This window comes from Enhydra lutris, unplaced genomic scaffold (genome assembly GCF_002288905.1).
Source record: "Enhydra lutris kenyoni isolate GAN:26980312 unplaced genomic scaffold, ASM228890v2 scaffoldscaffold3, whole genome shotgun sequence".
Classification (NCBI taxonomy): Eukaryota; Metazoa; Chordata; class Mammalia; order Carnivora; family Mustelidae; genus Enhydra; species Enhydra lutris.
The window spans coordinates 10,228,871-10,247,689 of NW_019154087.1; the positions used below are offsets into that span (position 1 = coordinate 10,228,871).

Below are 18,819 nucleotides of genomic sequence, written 5' to 3' on the forward strand. Positions count from 1 at the left end.
GGGCTCTTTCTGTTTCTCTGCGCCACTGCCCTTGATGTTTCGGGGTTTTCTTTCTTGTGCTCTGTACCTCATTGTCGTAGGATGGCTACCGTAACTCCAAATTTATCAACATTAACAGCAAGAAGAAAAGAAAGGAATAAACTAATCCTATCTGTTTATCACTATTACTAAGGAAAGATTTCTCAGAATCCTCTGCAGCAGATTTACCTTTGGGTCTCATTGGTTATAACTAGTAAGTAGAGGCTGGGAACTCAGTGAACAAAGAACATTTATAATCCATTATTTAGGGCCTGGTATATTGCTGCTCTGCCACAAAGTCAGGGTTCTGTCAGCAAGGACAGAGGGGAGATTTGTGTTCCATGGGACAAGACCTGGTTAGAGTAAGTATCTTCTTTCTGTACAGAATGATCCTTACATGACTCAGAAATCATTTTCCTTTTTTATAGTGTTTGATAAATACATGACTATATCAGGATTTCAGATTGAGGAAACCATTGACCGAGAGACTTCTGGTAATTTGGAACAACTACTCCTTGCTGTTGGTAGGTAGTTTTACAATGAATCTAATATTTATGTTGTTAAGAGCTCAAGTATTTTATTCAGTTGAAGCTGTATCTGAAAATAACCACTTCTTGTTTTATGAAGAGCTTATTATGATACTTGAGTGAAGCACACTCCCACATTTCCAACTCAAAGTCTGTTCTAATGTTGGAAATATGTGATTATCTGGTTAGTTCATCTAATCCTATGGAAATATGAAAACAACTGTTTATAAAAATCATTTTGAAGCTGTATTAAAAACACATTATGAATCTGAAGTGTGGGCAATATCTCTATTTCTGATACTGGGTAGAATTTTAGTATCCTTTTGAATACTGTCCTCACAGCTTTGAGGCAGACTGAGAAATTGGCATCTGAGGTAGAAAAGTATCTTTTTTGTACGATGGAAGATACGACGATGGTGGTTTTCAGATTACTTTGGAAATTTATTTTAGTTAAATAGAATGATCTGGAAAAATTGGAGAACCGAGTTCATGCAGTTTATGGTAGTGTTACATGCTATCCAAATACAGTGAGAATCTAGTCTGTGAGTTCCCAGGGACCCTAGTTTTCATATGGGTTTGGAGTGAACCTCTGTCTGCTGTTTCTTCGGAGTATTTGGCATTGAGCAAGAGTTTTTATGCTGTCCTCTGGAGAATAAACTAAAGAGGTCCATGAACCGGCACTAATAGTAGCCTTTGATTTGACTTCCACAGTTAATGAATTTTAATAGGAAACTTTCAGACAGCTCCTTCCTTAGAATACACTTAAAATAATGGCATGTTTAGTTCCTGTTTGAGTTTTGTTCAGGCACTGGAAGAGAGAGGATAACTCCACCCCCTCAATCATGGATTGTTATTTCTGTATATGAAGGAACTTTTCTATTGATAGTTTCTAAAGCTGAGCTGACTGAGGTCTGAGCAGCCCTAACACAGAGTAGATACATTCATGTTTAGGGAAGATACTTTTTTTTCTGTTACCAGTTTATCTGGGTGTCTCTGCTGAATTGGGTAAATCTTATGCTGCTCCATGCGAATCATGGATTATAAGAGTCTGGAGAGACTGCCTGGGGTAAGATTACGGAAAGATAGCCCAAGATTTGTCACAGATTAGATGGAGTGGGTATTTTGTGCTATTTGCTTGAGTGTGTGGATTGAAAACTTCCAGGACATTTGTATGGTTTTCTGAAGGTGAAGAAGGTTGTGGTGTAACAGCCCAGGCTGCCGAACTGTGATCGCAGAGAGGTGCTCAGAACAGAGGGGCGTTGAAAACCTCACATGCCCGTCCTACACGGCTCTCTCTGCAGAACTCGGAACCTTCAGGAAATTCCAGCCTGGTTTCTAAAGAAATACTTGGTGAATAAGGAGATCAGATCTGCCTGCAAATGAGCAGTTTTTTTTAGCTGAGGTTATTTTTAATGCTTGTAAATAAGTGGAGCAATAAGCAGGAAGCAAGATTTTATTTTTAATCACTAATTCTTTTCCTATTAGTACAGTGTCTGACCATCATATTATTTATTTTCTTAGTGAAATCTATTCGAAGTGTACCTGCCTACCTTGCCGAAACCCTCTACTATGCCATGAAGGCAAGTACATACCTTGAATCTTCTGTCTAATTAATTTATCTTTCTAGCTATCTTTCCTCTGTGTATTATTTGGATTTAAATGATAGCTTTGGGGTTTTAAAATTTTCCTTAAAACATGCAGTTCAGTTCTACCAAATTGTTCTACTTTATGGATTCATCCTAACTCAGGGGAGTTTGATGCTGTGTTTGACATTGAGAAACAACGTGCCTCCCTTTTCTTCTTTCTTACAGGGAGCGGGGACGGATGATCATACCCTCATCAGAGTCGTGGTGTCCAGGAGTGAGATTGATTTGTATAACATTAGGAAGGAGTTCAGGAAGAATTTCTCCACCTCTCTTTATTCCATGATTAAGGTAGTGGAACCTTTCTTTAAATTATGTTCAGAAATCCAGAGCATACCAGATAAATAGCATGTAAAACACAGATGGGAGAACCCACTTGTTATGTAAAGTTTCAAATTTTAGTGGCGTGATTAGAGCCGGGACTTACAAAGCTTGGTTTATGTTCCTAAAGTACAGATGATGACTCCCAAGCGAAAGATTGGCTCTCAGTGAGCTTAGGAGCATTATTTAGAAGCGGTGACAGATGAATCATCAAACCCAGCCCCTGACCCCAAAGATAACGTGTTCTTTCTCTCTTGTATCAGTTCCAGCTGTCTTTATTAGTTCCTCCTTCCTTTCACGTTGGTCTTTCTTTATTGTCTGTTATCACCTTGTCTCTGGTATTAGTTCATAGTTCAGGAAAGAACCAACAGGGTCCTATCAGAAATAAGTTAAGAGTTTAGGTATTACTATCATTTTTTGTCTTTTAAAAGCAAGGGAGATTGTGGCCTATATTTAAATATGGCTTTAAGGCCTTTTGACTTTCTTTTCTTTCATCCTTCCTTCCTTTTCCCTCCCTCTCTTTCTTTTAATAAAAGGGAAAATGGGCCATACGCAAATCAGATCTCTGCTAAGCAAGCTTTGAACTTTGTGTGTGGTGTGGCTGGGCTGAAGGGCACTGGGGAGTTCTCACATTCAGTCTTTACTTGAAACATTAATTTATCACACATATCTGTGTAAGACAAGCAGAGGTAAAGCCTATCTTGCCCTCCGTCTTTGAAGCAAAAACACAGCAGCCACAGAGTCCCAGGATTGTCTCCCATGACCAGACGCATAGTATGTGATAGTAACTTATAGGTTTAGAAAGCTTGATTTGAATGTCACTGTAAAAGCTTCCTTGTTCTCTGCGTTACCAGAGGGAAGAACATACTTCATTGTCTCAGAGCTGTGCTTTTAAGGGGTAAAATTAGAAAGTTAAACATGTGTTACGTTGGTAGGAAACTCCTTGTGTAACATTCCTGATGTGAAAGTCACATATACAGAGATTATCCACTTGGGAAAAATGTCACACGAATAAAACTTGTTGCCAGACTCTTAGTTTTTTTTTTTTTTTTTTTAATTTTCTGCGGCTTCTGTGACTCATGGAAGTTAATGGAGTACATTTGGGTTTCAGGGTGATACGTCTGGGGACTATAAGAAGGCCCTCTTGAGGCTCTGTGGAGGAGAGGACGACTGAGGGAGCAGCTGCGGGGGGATCCTGTGCGGTGGTGCCTGTCCCGCCGCCACAACCTTCCTTCGCATCTCACTGCACTTCGTGTATGCCAGTGCCTGACACATTGCCTTATTCATACTAGCATGCTAATGACCAAAACATACATGTCACAGAAGAAAAATAGTGGTGCTTCTTGCTGATGTTCAGTAAAGCTCTTTCTCTTGTATGTGTACTACTGAAGCATACTTAATGTTACTAAAGTCTAAAGTCTGGGTCATTTAGATTTTCTTTTAAAAGATCTGACTGCTTTTAGCCTTTTTAAAAAAACTTCATTTATATTAAATTGATAACTGTATTTCCTTAATCGGAAGCTTAGCTTTAAAATGATGAGCTCTGGAAGTGTGATTAATCAAGTTTGCTACTAAACTAAACCTGAAATGTTAACGGTGGTTGCATTCAAAAGATTAATGAGAAATAAACATTTCCTTCCCGCTGAATCATGTGTGGGTGTGTGTTCAGAAAACATTTTTTTAAATTATTTTTATTGGACTTTGATACAAGGTTACTTTTAGTTTCCCGTGATTTAGTTTCTCTGTGCTGTGCTCTCCACAAGTGCCACCAGCTGTCAGCATATAACACTGTTCCAGTATCATTGACCAGAGTCCTTATGCTGCATTTTATGCCTACGACTTTCTCATTCCATCACCGGGGGTCTGTATCTCCCACTCCCCTTCACCTAGCTTGCCCATCCTCCCACCCCACTCTCCTCTGGTAACCATGACCTTTGTTCTCAGTACTTAAACGTCTGATGCTGTTTTTGTTTGTTTGCTCATTATTTCTTTTTTAGGTTACACATGAGTGAAATCATTTGGTATTTGTCTTTCTCTGTGACTTACTTCACGAAGCATAATACCATTAATAATGATACCTTTTTTCAAGGCAGTCATTGACCGTGCTGTTAACCAACAACTGAATTTATAGTTGGCTTTTGGGTGATAAACTTGAAATACAGCTGTATTCCTTTGCAGTGTGGAATGAGGGAGACGTTAAAGGGGTCTCTGGTTTATTTGTAGCATATTTATTTGGTCATCAGTTAAGGCAATACTTACGATGCTAGGTGCTTAGTAGAAAAGCTATCTTAAAATAACCTAAAAATGAAAAATAAATAAATAAAACAACCTAAAAAGTCAGAATGCTGCTTTTCTCTTTCCTATTATCAACTTGTTTTTCCAGTTTCATCTGCTGCGTTCTTTGGGATAAAAAAGCAGGCAATATCTGTTAGAAAGAAGCAGTTTCTCTTAATGTTTACGTTTTGGTTTTCTGCATTCAAACTGCTTTTTGAATTGGGGTCAGTTTCCTTTTTGCACTGACTCCCTTGGATATGCATATTTTTAAGAGCATGTGATTGCTATTAATAAGACATTTTTATAAATGGACTACTCCCTTTGAAAAATTTTAAATATAATGTTCTTGTCACAACCTTGGCTACTCATCAGAATGGAACCTTAAAAGTCGTGTGTGTGTACATGCGACTTTTTTTTTTTGTTTGAAAAAGCTTTCTAGGTGATTCTGATGCAGAGTCAAGTAGAGAATTAATTGTGTATATATATTTTCCAGTTTTATTAGGATATAATTGACATATATCACTGTGTAAGTCTATTTTTATTTATTTATTTATTTATTTATTTTAATTTATTTATTTGACGGACAGATCACGAGTAGGCAGAGAGGCAGGCAGAGAGAGAGAGGAGGAGGAGGCAGGCTCCCTGCTGAGCAGAGAGCCCGATACGGGACTCGATCCCAGGACCCCGAGATCATGACCCGAGCTGAAGGCAGAGGCTTTAACCACTGAGCCACCCAGGCGCCCCTCACTGTGTAAGTTTAAATTAGACTGCATAATTAATTGATTCTTACATATATCGTAAAATGATTACCATAGTATACTTAGTTAATACCCATCATCTAATAAAAATTAAAAAACTATTTTTTCCCTGATAAGAACTCTTAGGCTCTGTCTCAAATACAAATAATACACTATACTATAGTGTGAATTATAGTCATCATGTTGTATATTACATCCCCAGTACTTACTTATCTTAAAACTGGAAGCTTGTACCTTTTGACAACTTTCATCCAATTACTCCATTCTCCATCACCCACCTCTGGTAACCACAAATCTGATCTCTTTTTTGTAACTTTGGTTTGTTGATGTTATTTTTTGGATTTCACATGTGAGATCATAGAGTATCTTTTAATCTGACTTATTTCACTTGGCATAATGTCCTTAAGTCTCACCCAAGTTGTCACAAATGACAAGATTTCCTTCCTTTGTATGGCTAAGTAATATTCTGTTGTATGTCCCATTTTCTTTATCCATTCATCCACTGGTGGACGATTCAGTTGCTCTCATGTCTCGGCTATTTGTAAATAATGCTACGGTGAACATGGGCTGTCTCTCAAACCTTTGTGATTGTCCAAGCAGCCGACTTTCATTCCTAGTGGCTCCCAGGAGTCGAAGATGCACCAAGATCCATTAGTGGCCTAAAGTGGGAGATCTCAGTCAATATCTAGATTCAGGCTGATTGGGATCCAGAGTCTCAGCAGCTTTTAAGGTATGCAAAAATACCTTTGTCAGGGGAAGATGGGGAGATGGACATTTCTGTTTGCCTCTTTGCTGTCTTTGCACTGAGTCCTAGGGTGATGGCCAGTTAAGAACTATTTCTTAGTTTGGTACTGTCCCATTAAACTGGTGAACAAAGCCCTTCTGGCCTCCAGAGACAGACTATCAAGGAATTTGTCCTCTGGCAGCTGCCATAAAAGCAGGTACGCCAGACGTCTACACAAACTCCTTTCTTGGAGAGACACTGGAGTTTAGTTAACTTGGAGTGGGGCAGAGGGAGGGAATGAAGATGGCACCAGCCAGCCTTCCTGATTGGTAGGAGAGAATTGTAGTCAGCCTCTAGGGTCTCTTTGAGATTAGAAGCTACCCCATGGGCTTTGGATATAAAGGTAAGCTAATAGGCCTCTCTTTCACAGAATGATAGCCCACGGTGTTTCACTCTGCTAGCTCTGTGCTATGCCCTGAGGCGGGTAGCTGGTTGAAACTATTTCTCCATTTATAACAGCCCTTCAGGCCCTGTGAGCGCAAGCCATGCTGGCCATCAGACCAGGTGATCAAAAGGTATCCCTTTGGGTGCTGCTGTAACAATCAGATGGGTGCACAAGCTTCTAGCCAGGAGCACCAGTGAACCAGAGCAAGGCACATGGAGGTGCAAAGAGTGCCCATTGGCCTCTGTCTCGGGAGAGCACCTGGGTAGGCCTGGGGGTTGCAAAACCAGAAACCCGCCCCTTAGGCTGAAGCTCTAGAGAAGCAAATAGGCCTCTTTCACAAAAGACTGAGGGTGGGCTTCAGCCCACTGTCCCTGTGCTTGGGCGTGGTAGCCCTCCATTCACCAGCTCTTCCTTTGTTACACACCCGTGCGACCCACCACTACAAGCCCTGCTGGTCGCCAGAGCTAGGTGATCAAAGGGTGTCTTCTGGGTGGCAGCCATGAATATAGCGCTAGCCTATGCACAAGTCCCCTCTGGCGGGGCACAGGAGATCCTGAGCGGGGGCGGTGGGGGGGGCGGTTAATGAGAAGATAGTGCCAGTCCTTTGAGGTCTCTGGAGAGGATTTTTAAAAAATATTTTATGTAAACTCAATTAATTAACATAAAATATTTTATTTGTTTCAGGGGTACAGGTCCGTGGTTCTTCAGTCTTCTGTAATACCCAGTGCTTTGGAGAGGATTATAGTCAGCCCTTGGGATGGGTGTTTAGTTACAAGCCTGCCCCTTCAGGCTGCAGCTGTGACAGTATACTAATAGGCCTCTTTCACAGAGGAGCCTCCCCCGCCTGTTGCCTCTCTACTGCCCCCCGGGGGTGGGGTGGTGGAACCCAGTTAACTCCTCTGTTGCTTGCAGTCCTTTGGGACCAGACATAGAAGCCCTGCTAGCTGCCAGAGCTAGGTGATGTCGCGGTGTACCCTGGGTGGCAGATGCACACATCGAGACTTACCGAGGGTGGACGCGTGCCTTTCCGGGAGTTATCGGGGTCCTGGAACGAGGCACAGGAAGAGCACAAAAGCGGTGCCTGCAGGCCTCCATTTTCGGAGATGATTGCCTTAGGTGTGTGTTAAATTAGATGCCTGCCCCTCCATGCTGATGCTTTAAGATAAACAAATTGGCCCGTTGCACAGAAAGTCTGGGTGATTTTCTGTTGGCCGCCTCTGCGCCCGGTCCCGGAGTGGGTGAGTACGCAGGAGCCTTTAATTTTTTTACGCAGGAGCCTTTAATTTTTTTTTTTTTTTTATTTGACAGAGAGATCCAAGCAGGCAGAGAGGCAGGCAGAGAGAGAGGGGAGGAAGCAGGCTCCCCGCGGAGCAGAGAGCCCGACGCGGGGCTCGATCCCAGGACCCTGGGATCATGACCTGAGCCGAAGGCAGAAGCTTTAACCCACTGAGCCACCCAGGCGCCCCTCTGCAGGAGCCTTTAAAAACTGCATCTCAGGGGGCGCCTGGGTGGCTCAGTGGGTTAAAGCCTCTGCCTTCCGTTCAGGTCATGATTCCAGGGTCCTGGGGTAGAGCCCACATTGGGCTCTCTGCTCAGCGGGGAGCCTGCTTCCTCCTCTCTCTGCCTGCCTCTCTGCCTACTTGTGATCTCTGTCGGTCAAATGAATGAATAAAATCCTAAAAAAAAAAAAAAAAAAAAAAAAAAAAGAACCGGGTCTCAGTTCCTGAGAGCCTTGTGGGTCCTGTGGTTGCGAGCCCTGTTGGCTTGCACAGCTAGGTGTTTTAGTGGCTCATCTCTCAGGTGCAGGGCTTAAAAGTTGGAATGCCAGCTGTGGGGCCCAAACCCTTTGTTTCCAGGGGAGAAGCTCAGGGTGGTGAGTTCCCTTTCAGACATGGGTTGTAGCATTAGGGTTGTGGTTTATGGTGAAACTGTGCGGGCCTCTCCTACCCATTCCCAAGGGTTTTTTTTTCTTGTTTGCCCAATGTGTAGCTGTCACTCAGCTAGTTTTTTTGTGTTTTGTTTTTGTTTTAGAGAAAGAGAGCACTGGTGGGAGGCAGGACAGAGGGAGATGGAGAGAGGAAAGAGAATCTGAGTAGACTCGATGCTGAGCTGAGTCTGACTGGAGCTCAGTCTCCTGACCCTGAGATCATGACCTGAGCCGAAACCAAGAGTCCCATGCCCAACTGACTGAGTCCTCCAGGTCCCCATTGTTTTTGGTTTTGGTTTTGGTTTTGGTTTTGTTTTTTTGAGGAAATTATTCCATATATAGTTGTAGATTTGCTGTGTCTGTGGAAGGAGATGAGTTTTCTTTTTTCTATTGATAAGGTGAATTATATCAATTGATTTTCCAATGTTAATCTATCTTGCATTCTCAGGATAAATTCCACTTTGCCGTGATGTATTATCATTTTAAAATACTGCCGGATTTGTTTTGTTACTATATTTTTGAGAACTTTTTCTGTGTTGATGGGTCATACTGGCTTGTAGTTTTCTTTTCTTGAAATATTTTTGTCTAGTTTTGGTATCAGAGTAATGCTAGCCTCATAAAATAAGTGGAGAGTGTTTCTTCCTATTCTGTCTTGTGTGAAAATTTTTCTTATATGTTCGGTCATTTGGGCCTGGAATTTTTTTTGGAAGGTTTTAAACTGAAAAATCAAATACATAAGTATTTTTTAATTAAAATGAAATGTTTCCTAAATATATATCTCAAAATTAATCGTTGCATATCATTGGTGCTGGCAGAATAGTTGAGAAATAAGATGTCTTAAAATGTTCTGCACTCTATTTCCAGTTGTTAAAGACAATTTTGATCATGTCAGTGTTTTTTTAAAAATTTAAATTCAATTAATTAATATATAACACATTACTTTCAGGGGTACAGATCTGTGATTCATCAGTCTTATATAATACCCAGTGCTCATTACAACATATACCCTCTCCAATGTCCATCACCCCGTTCCTGATCCCCTCCCCCCAGCAACCCTCAGGTTGTTTCCTATGATTAAGATTCTCTTATGGTTTATCTCCCTCTCTGATTTTGTATAATTTTTAATATATAATGTTTCATATAATTTTTAATATATAGACATCAAATATGTATCTATATAGATCACAAACTTAGTGGCTTTAAATCATAACACAAATTATCCTATAGTGCTGGAGGTCAGAAGTCTAAAACAAGTCTTATCTGTTTAGAGTAAAGGGCTGTAGGGGAGAACCCCATTTCCTTGTCTATTTCAGCTTCTAGAGGGCCCTGCCTTCCTTAGCTCTTGGGTCCTTCCTCCATCTTCAAAGCCAGCAGTTGGTTCACTTTAATTTCTGCTTTCTGTCCTCACATCTCTTTCTCTTACTCTGACTCTTGCCCGTTTTAAAGGATCCTTGTCAATTACATTGGGCCCACCCGGATAATCAGGGATAATCTCCCCATCTCAGGATCACATCTGCAAATTCCCTTTTGTTATAGAGGTCACAAACTCTGAGGATTAAGACAAGGACAATATAATTTTTGGGTGGGGGACATTTTACAGATGGTTTCAGGAAGTGATCTGTACTATACACAGCACTGCCTCTGATAGTACGCCTCGGTTAGATCTGAGGACATAAACGGGGAAAAGCATTTCTTTACTTGATTTTTTGACTTGTATTTAATTTCAATCATCAAAACCCCCCAGGGACAAGTTTTTCCTTCCTCATATGCCTGTGTGTGTGTTTGTGTGTGTTTCACATAAGAAGTTAAAAATTAATTTGTCGGGAAGCCTGGGTAGCTCAGTGGGTTACTCCGGTGGTGATCTGGGATCCTGGGGGTGGAGGAGTCCCGAATAGGGCTCTTTGCTCAGCAGGGAGCCTGCTTCTCACTCTGTGCCTCCCCCTGCTCATGCTCGCTCGCACGCACTCTCTCTCTCTCTGACAAATAAATAGATAAATAATATATATATATATTTTAAGAACCAATTTGTCAGTTTGTGTGTGCCCAGTCTCTTATGCCAAGCCTACTGCAGTCTATCTTATGCCCAGTGGGTGGTGCTGTTGGCATAAACTTACTTTCATCAACCGCTTCTATTTCATAAAAGCAAATGTTAAAAATTTTCAGCATCAGATGACATTCCTATACAATCATACTCACTGTAACACACAGGCAAAAAGTCAATCAAAATTTTAATCCTCTTTTTAATTACTTCTCTGTCACTTGGTTTAGAATCATCCTGTTTTCCTGGGTTTAGGGCTCCCCCCACCCCAAGCACTGGTTTGTCCTTTGTCCCAAGATCTTTTTTTTTCCTAATGTTCAGCTAACCAGCATATAGTACATCATAAGTTTTTGATGTAGTGTTCAATGATTCATTAATTGCATATAACACCCAGTGCTCATCCCAACACATGCCCTCCTTAATACCTATCACCCAGTTGCCCCAAGATATTTTGAAGTCTAATTCCTAACTTTTTTCCAGGTAGTTCCACCCATATTCTTGTGTTATATATAAAAACTACTATCTCCTTATTTATTCAAGTTTTTCTATTGGTTTCCAGGTTTAAAAGATGACTATGTAAGGTCATTTATTCTATTCCATCTTCTCTTCTACCTCCTCTCAGTGTACTTACATTACTTTTTATTTTTTTTAAAGATTTTTATTTATTTGACAGACAGAGATCACAAGTAGGCAGAGAGGCAGGCAGAGAGAGAGGAGGAAGCAGGCTCTCTGCTGAGCAGAGAGCCCGATGCGGGGCTCGATCCCAGGACCCTGGGATCATGACCTGAGGCGAAGGCAGAGGCTTTAACCCACTGAACCACCCAGGCGCCCCTTACATTACTTTTTGATGCCTTTTGTATTTATCTGTGTAACTTTAAGCAATATGTTTACATTTGTATTTCTTTTTCCAACAATTTCAGAAAGAATCTTTAGACTCCTCATTTTGAAAGGCTAGAGTGCAGAGACTTGATGTTTCTTCTCTCTTCTCTCCTTTCCATCTTCCAATTCTGTCACCTGTAATTTTGCTTTTCAAATTGTTAGCACTGATTGTTTACATTCTGTTCTATAATCCCAATTAAGTCACTGTATTTGTCAGTCTATTGATTCTACAATTTGGAAATTGAGAAGTTCAGATTATCAACCTATAGCTAACCTACCTGCATTCCATGATTTCATTTCCCTTCTTTTGTACTTGTATTTCCTGCCCTCAAGATAGCAGCCTTTACTGCTTCTTACATCTTTGTAACAACATAAGCATTCCGTGAAGTCTGTGACACCTTCCCCACATTTCTCCTCCTGAGTTTTCTCTCATGAGGCTCCATCCTTTGATTTGACTCTTTTCTTTCTAGGCCTAATGCCTGTCTGCCTGCCTTCCTTCCTTCCCTCCCTCCCTCCCTCTTGCCCCCCTTCTTCCTCCATCCCTCTCTCAGTCCTTCCCTTCCTTCCCTCCTTTCTTCCTTCCTTTCTGGCTGACGGGAGAGGTAGAAGTTGGTGAGAGAGATTCTGAGCTCCAGGGTATAGTGTTTATATGAGCCTTGTTTCCTATGCAGATTTTCAATTACTTCTTTTTTAGGTCCTGCATGTCACCCTACCTCCACGTTACCTGATATCTGTGTCACATGCTTTTCTGGGACGCCACAGACATGACTGTCTTTCTCTACACTTGCAGCCTCTTTGCTGTGTATTTTCAGTTAGGGCTTCATCACCTTCCAGCACTCTTCCTTCAGCTTTCCATTTCCTAGAAATCTGATGACATTTCTCTTGTGCTTATGAGTTCCCTGTCATTCTCTTTATTGTGAGATTTTTAATGCCTTGATTTTCATTTTAATAGTGTCCAGGGCTCATAACTGCTCAGATTGCTGTCTTGAACTAGATGATATAAAATGACTTCTCGAGTGCCCATGCTGTTCACGGTGTGTTTATAGTGTCTTCTACCAGTCCTGCCTCATTCCTCATGCCCTTGTCATCATTTTTTTCCCTTTGTGTGACTACTGTGCCTCTTTCCAGAAGCCCCAGTCCTATTCCTATTACCAGGCCAGTACATAGTTGACCCTTGAACAACATGGATGTGAACTGCATGGGCCCACTTACATGTGCATTTTTTTCTAGGAATACAGTACACTACTGCTTATATATTTTCTTTTGCTTATGATTTTTTAAATAAGAAAATTCCTTAACATTTTCTTTTCTCTAGCTTACTTTATTGTAAGAATACAATCTATAATTCATGAAAATACAGAAATATGTTTAATTGTTATGAGTAAGTCTTCTGGTCAACAGTAGGCTATCAGTAGTAGTTAAGTTTTGGGGGAGTCAAAAGTTAATATGTAGATTTTGACTGCACAGGGGTCAGCACTGTGAGTCCCCACATTGTTCAAGGGTCAACTATATTATTTAAACTGCTTTTGCACCTCCCTCACTGACGATGATCTTAGTTGCCCTGATCGACTAGTTCTGATCTCTGGGTCCCATATTTGTCCTGAAGACATGACTTGTCCTGGGACTTAGGAGAAGTCATGCCCCTGACTCCTGCGACTTCACTTCGGTTTTCTTTCTGTTTCTAGCAACTTGGTCTTGTGTTGGCCTCTTCTCTTTGCCCATTGGTAGTCTCGTGTGTCAACTAGAGCACAGCACACCTCCCAGATAATCATAGCTAGCACACTGCAATCACCATCTCTCAGAATCCCTGTTACTGTCGACCATCTGTGTCACTGGAAACTTGTGACACCTTCTCCTGGAAACTTAGCCGCAAGCTGCTGTCCATGTGTCCCCTGAGGGGGCCACCTCTTTGAACACTTCCTTGTCCTCCTGGTTGTCCTTCCTATTGTGCATTCAGTCAGCCTCCGTCTACGCACTGACCATTTTCTGTCATTAGGCACCATCTTCTCCAATTGTTGCTTGCTTGGGCTACCACAAGGAAAACAGAGATACTTTGTACTTTCATCTGTTCACATTTCTCGTATGTGATCAGCTTTTTTTGTACTTGCTCTAGGCAAAGTTTGCATCACAACCCTTGAAGAAGATTAAAGGGTGGTAGGAAGAGAAGGAATGAGGGAGGAAGTGAGGAAGGGAGGGAGAGTGAGAGAGAAAGAGAGAGAACAAGTGAGAGTGCAAGCATGAGTGAGAATGTGAGCACATATTTAATGCTGGCAAGGAGGAGGTGAAACTCCTACCTTGATTAATACCACCCTTCTGGAGAGAACTTTGACTTTAAAATATTTATACTATTTGATACAGTATTTCTATTTTGGGGAAATGACCTAAGGAAATGTTTTGAAATACAGATAAAAATCCTTATGTGTAAAATGTTAACCACAACATTCTTGTAGTGACAAATAATTGGAAACAATCTAAGTGAGAACCCCAGAGGGATGGTTAAATAAATTACAGTACATACATATAATGAAATGTGATACAGCAATTAGATATAATATTTCTAAATAACTTCTAGTAACAAGAGAAAATACACTACAATTTAAATGATGAAAGTAGAATATACATTTCTAGAGTTAGTATAATTCCACTATAGAAAGAAAATAGTCAAGAGCTATAATGGATATAACCAATATGTCTATCTAGAGTAGAATGGATAAATTAAATTTTTCTGCATCATGCAGTGGATTATTATACAGCAATGAAAATAAACAAACTCCAGCTACTTTCAAGAATGTGGATTAATCTGGCATACATATTGTTGAATGAAAAAATCAAATTAAAAATATGATTTAATTTATATAAAACTTAAAAGCAGACAAAATTAAAATCAAATTTTTGGTGATATATACTTAGGTGATAAAATTATAATGAAAAGCAACAGAAATAATCACAAAAGTTAAGTTGGTCATTACTTACAAGGGAGGAAGGGGGTTATAACTGGGCAAAGATGTTTGGGAGATTCTGAAGTGATGGTAATTTTTTATTTCTTGACCTGGATGATGGTTACTAGATGTTTGTTTTGTAGTTATTTCTCAAAAGTTTACATTTTTCCCTTCTACATAGGTGTTATATTTCACAATAAAAAATTTAGGAATAGTGGAAATAAACTACTCATAAAAGTATTATTTCTTAAAGGTAAAATTATAGTTTTTTTTATCTTTGTATTTTACTCTATTTTCCAAATTTCCCAAATGTACACACCTTCCTTTTATCATCAAAGACCCTATAGTCTAAGACCAATGAGAAAATCATTGTTGAAATTACCTCCTTGCAGGTGAAAAAACTAGTAAAAATTTTTAAAAGACGTCTAAGAGCTCCAGTGGGATTTTAGAAAACACTTAAGGAAGGAAATGCCAGGAAAAGATGGGTATCCTGCTAGTCAAACACGTGTGGGGACAGAGCAAGAGTATTTAGGGCATTAATATAGAGCTGACCTCATTTAGGGCTGGTGAGACTGGAAACATGCAGACCACACAGTCTACGGGTTTATGGTCTTTCATTGCAAGTAGCCGAAATGAACTCAGATTGCCTTAGATATTGCTTAATTTGATTTAACATGAAAGTAAGACAAAATCCAGCTACTTCTGGCTTAAGCAATATGGATATTCATTATCTCAAGTAACAAGAAGTCTAGAGGTTCTGGAGTTGGCTAATTATTCTCCCCTTGTGTATTGCCATTACTAGGATTCCATTCCAACAACTGTCTTTGTCTTTTTTTTTGTGTGTGTGTGAGACAGAGGGACACACACAGAAAGAGTGAGAGTGTGTGCACCAGCAGGGGGGAGGTACAGTGGGAGAGGGAGAGAGAGTCCCAAGCAGGTTCCACACTCAGCACAGAGCTTACCACAAAGCTTGATCCCACGACCCAGAGGTCATGACCTGAGCCAAAATTAAGGGTCCAATTTTAAACCAGCTGAGTCATTCAAGTGCCCCGTGTCTCTTTAAGTCCAAATTTTCAAATATTTGATTGGCCCAGCTTGTATTGGTTGATCACTCCAGCATGCGTATAAATAGCTGGGTAGCAGAGCTATAAGGAACAGTCAGATGACTGGGTACCCACCTCCATAGGTAGCCAGCCAAGAGGTGTCTAGTATATTAACATTTCATATCTGGTGAAGAGGAAGATGAGAAGGGATATCCATTCCATGTTTTAATAAGCATCTTAAAAAAATTTTTTTTTAAATTTTTCAGTATTCCTGTATTTTGGTAACTTCTTCTCTCATACCATGTGATGTTAAGGAACTATATATTTTGTGACCACACTTAATCCTTCCTCCAGGCTGTGAGCTTGGCTCAGGATGGAGTCCAGACATGACTTTCAAGCAATGTTAGTCAACCGTCTTTTAAAATTTTAATATGGATTCTGGGAGAAAGAGGTTACTTAGCTTTTCTCTGAATTTGTATGCTGATATTACCATTTAAACCAGGATCTGCTGGTAGCTATCATTACCAGTGAATGGAAGAAAGCATGCTGAGAATGAAGCCAAAGCAAAAAGGAGCAGAGCAGGGAGATGGAGAAGAAAAAGTCCTGATGAAGTGTTCCATCAACAATTCAATCCATCCCTGCCTAAAGCTACATCACCCTCTGCTTAATCTAGTTTCTTTTACAGTAACCATGAGTGCTGATCAACATACGTCTTTCATTCTGTGTCAATGCAAAAGAAAATGGAGAAAGTATGAAGTGGATGTGATGCCAGCTATATGCATGAAAGTTCCAATAAGAAAGCAGTTTGTTGGGGTGCCTGGGTGGCTCAGTGGGTTAAACCTCTGCCTTTGGCTCAGGTCATGATCTCAGGTTCCTGGGATCGAGCCCCATGTTGGGCTCTCTGCTCCACGGGGAGCCTGCTTCCCTCTCTCTCTCTGCCTGCCTTTTTGCCTGCTTGTGCACTCTCTCTCTCTCTGTCAAATAAATAAATCAAATCTTAAAAAAAAAAAAAAGAAAGCAGTTTGTTTTCTCTATTGCTAGCTCTACTAAGGAAATAGCATCATACAATATTTAGCTAATGCAAATCTAACCGAGAGAAAGAGAAATATTTGGTGGAAGGGCTTTGGATGATTCCACATAACAATACCCATAAGACTTCTTTACCTGTAACGGGAAAGGATGGGGAGATCCATTCCTTTGTGCTCTCATAGCCTGGGCACCTCACCACAATGAATCTGATTCCAATGTTCAATAATGCATACTTTTCATAAAGCATGGTTCCACATGAAGAAGAGAGAACCTTAACAAACCATGATATGAGGTTCTCTAAAAAATACTAAGCTGAATAAACAAGTATTGGATAAAATGTTAGCGGGACTTTTGGCTGCAAAATTAAATCACAAAGATGAATTGATTGAAAACAATACATTTCTACAAAGGCTTCTTGCTTTCCGATCTCTTGCATAAGGAGGTAAACAGGAATTCAAAGCCAACGAAGGTGGGCACAAATGTTTTAAAATCTGCTTCAACCTCAGGGTACATAACACTTAAATTATTTTTTAAAGATTTATATATTTATTTTAGAGAGACAGATTGAGAGTGCACATGCATGCACATGTGGGAACAGGGTGGAGGAGTATAGGGAGATGGAGAGAATCTCAAGCAGACTCTGCTGAGTGTGGAGCTCACAGCGGGGCTCGATCTTACAACCCTGAGAGCATGACCTGAGTCAAAATCAAGAGTAGGACCCTTAACCAACTGAGCCACCCAGGCATCCTGCATAAAACTTTGTAATTTAGTTATTCATTTAAGCACATATATCCTAGATCTTATGAAAATACGATTTAAGGATTATTCGATGTTATTCTTGTGATTTTTGCCCTGCTTACTGACGATTAGCCATAGTTCCCCTCTGACTTAAAGACATCAGGAACTTTTTCTGAGCATAAAATTTTCATTACTTATTGTGAAAATGATATTTTATAGTTACAAAATAATAGGATCACATTTTAGAAGATTAAGGATATAAAGACGGGAAAAAAATACCACTCTAACAACTTATGTGTACCATTTTCAAAATACTCATTCCTTCTCTTTGTTGAGGTTTCCCAGGGGATTCCAATGCACAGAAATCCTCTTCTCTACTTGGTTCTGATCAGGTTAGTAAATTACAACAAAAAGTGAGGCAGAAGAGGTCCAAAAATTACCTGTATTGCTGGCATAGGAACTCCAGGCCTACCACCTGGGTTTGCTAATATTGAACCCCAGAATTAGGTAGATAAACCAGCAGTCTTAGATGGAAGAGGCCTCCCAGGAAGGGGATATATCCCATGATACGTCAGAGGAGCTGCACTGTCCTGGCCAAGCACACCCAGTTATTTTTCCTAAACTTAGCAATCAGTTAACTCACTCCACCTCTCCACAACCAGTGTGAGTAAAGGGAAAAGGGAGGAAGTGAACAGGGGAGTTTAGAGAAAAATCCTCCTTATGGTAAATGTGAGGAGAAAGGGTGTTTTCTTTTTACAAGTAAAAAAGGAAAAACAACAACAACAAAAAAACAAAAACAACAACAATAAACCCAAAACCCCAGGGGTGTGTAGTATGCCAAAACTCGAAGAGAACAACACGTTGGTTGTAATGGAGCCATGATTATTGCCATGTCAAGAAATATGCGCAGAAAGCAGTTAACATAGCAGCGCTGAGACTGCTCTCCTTAAAAAGGTCTGCTTGCAAGATTGGCCTCTGGTTACCCTCTGGCAACCTGGGTGTTGAGAGGGTTCCCATCATGCCTACAACTTATAAGAGTTGTTCCCTGTGCCTAAACAGTACAATGTGGTTGTTGTTGAACACCTGCCTTCCTTCTGGGAGTCTGAAATTTTGGTACATCTAGGCAGAGAGGGCCTACATGACCAGCCCCCAAGAAGAACTCAGGGCATTGAGCCCCTAATGAGCTTCCTTGGCACACAAGCCTTCACATGTGTTGATACAACTTATTGCTGGGATAATTGAGTGCACCCTATGGGACTTCACTAGAAGAGGACTCTTGGAAGTTTGTACCTGTTTTTCCACATGTCTTCCCATACTTTTCCTTTGCTGATTTTGCTTTGTATCCTTTTACTGTATTCAGTCTTAGCTGTGAACATGACTATACTGAGACCTGTGAGCCCTCCTAGAGAATCACTGAAACTGGGGGTGCTTCTAGGGACCCCTGAAATAACACGGCTAGTGGTTTCAATTGTCCTTTTGATCCTCAGCCATTCCTCCATGAAACGAGAATGATAGG

The 18,819-nt window shown here is 40.6% G+C and overlaps 1 protein-coding gene across 1 annotated transcript in view; it reads left to right on the forward strand.

Annotated features, from left to right (window-relative positions):
• The window catches only part of LOC111153922 (annexin A5), a 30,932-nt gene extending 26,776 nt beyond the window's left edge, over positions 1–4,156 (forward strand). Inside the window, exons 10-13 of the mRNA XM_022513240.1 lie at positions 447–542; positions 2,067–2,125; positions 2,357–2,479; positions 3,621–4,156. Coding sequence (XP_022368948.1) covers positions 447–542; positions 2,067–2,125; positions 2,357–2,479; positions 3,621–3,683 — 341 coding nt within the window. The 3' untranslated portion in view covers positions 3,684–4,156. The remainder of the gene's footprint in view (positions 1–446; positions 543–2,066; positions 2,126–2,356; positions 2,480–3,620) is intronic.
• The last annotated feature ends 14,663 nt before the right edge of the window (positions 4,157–18,819 follow it).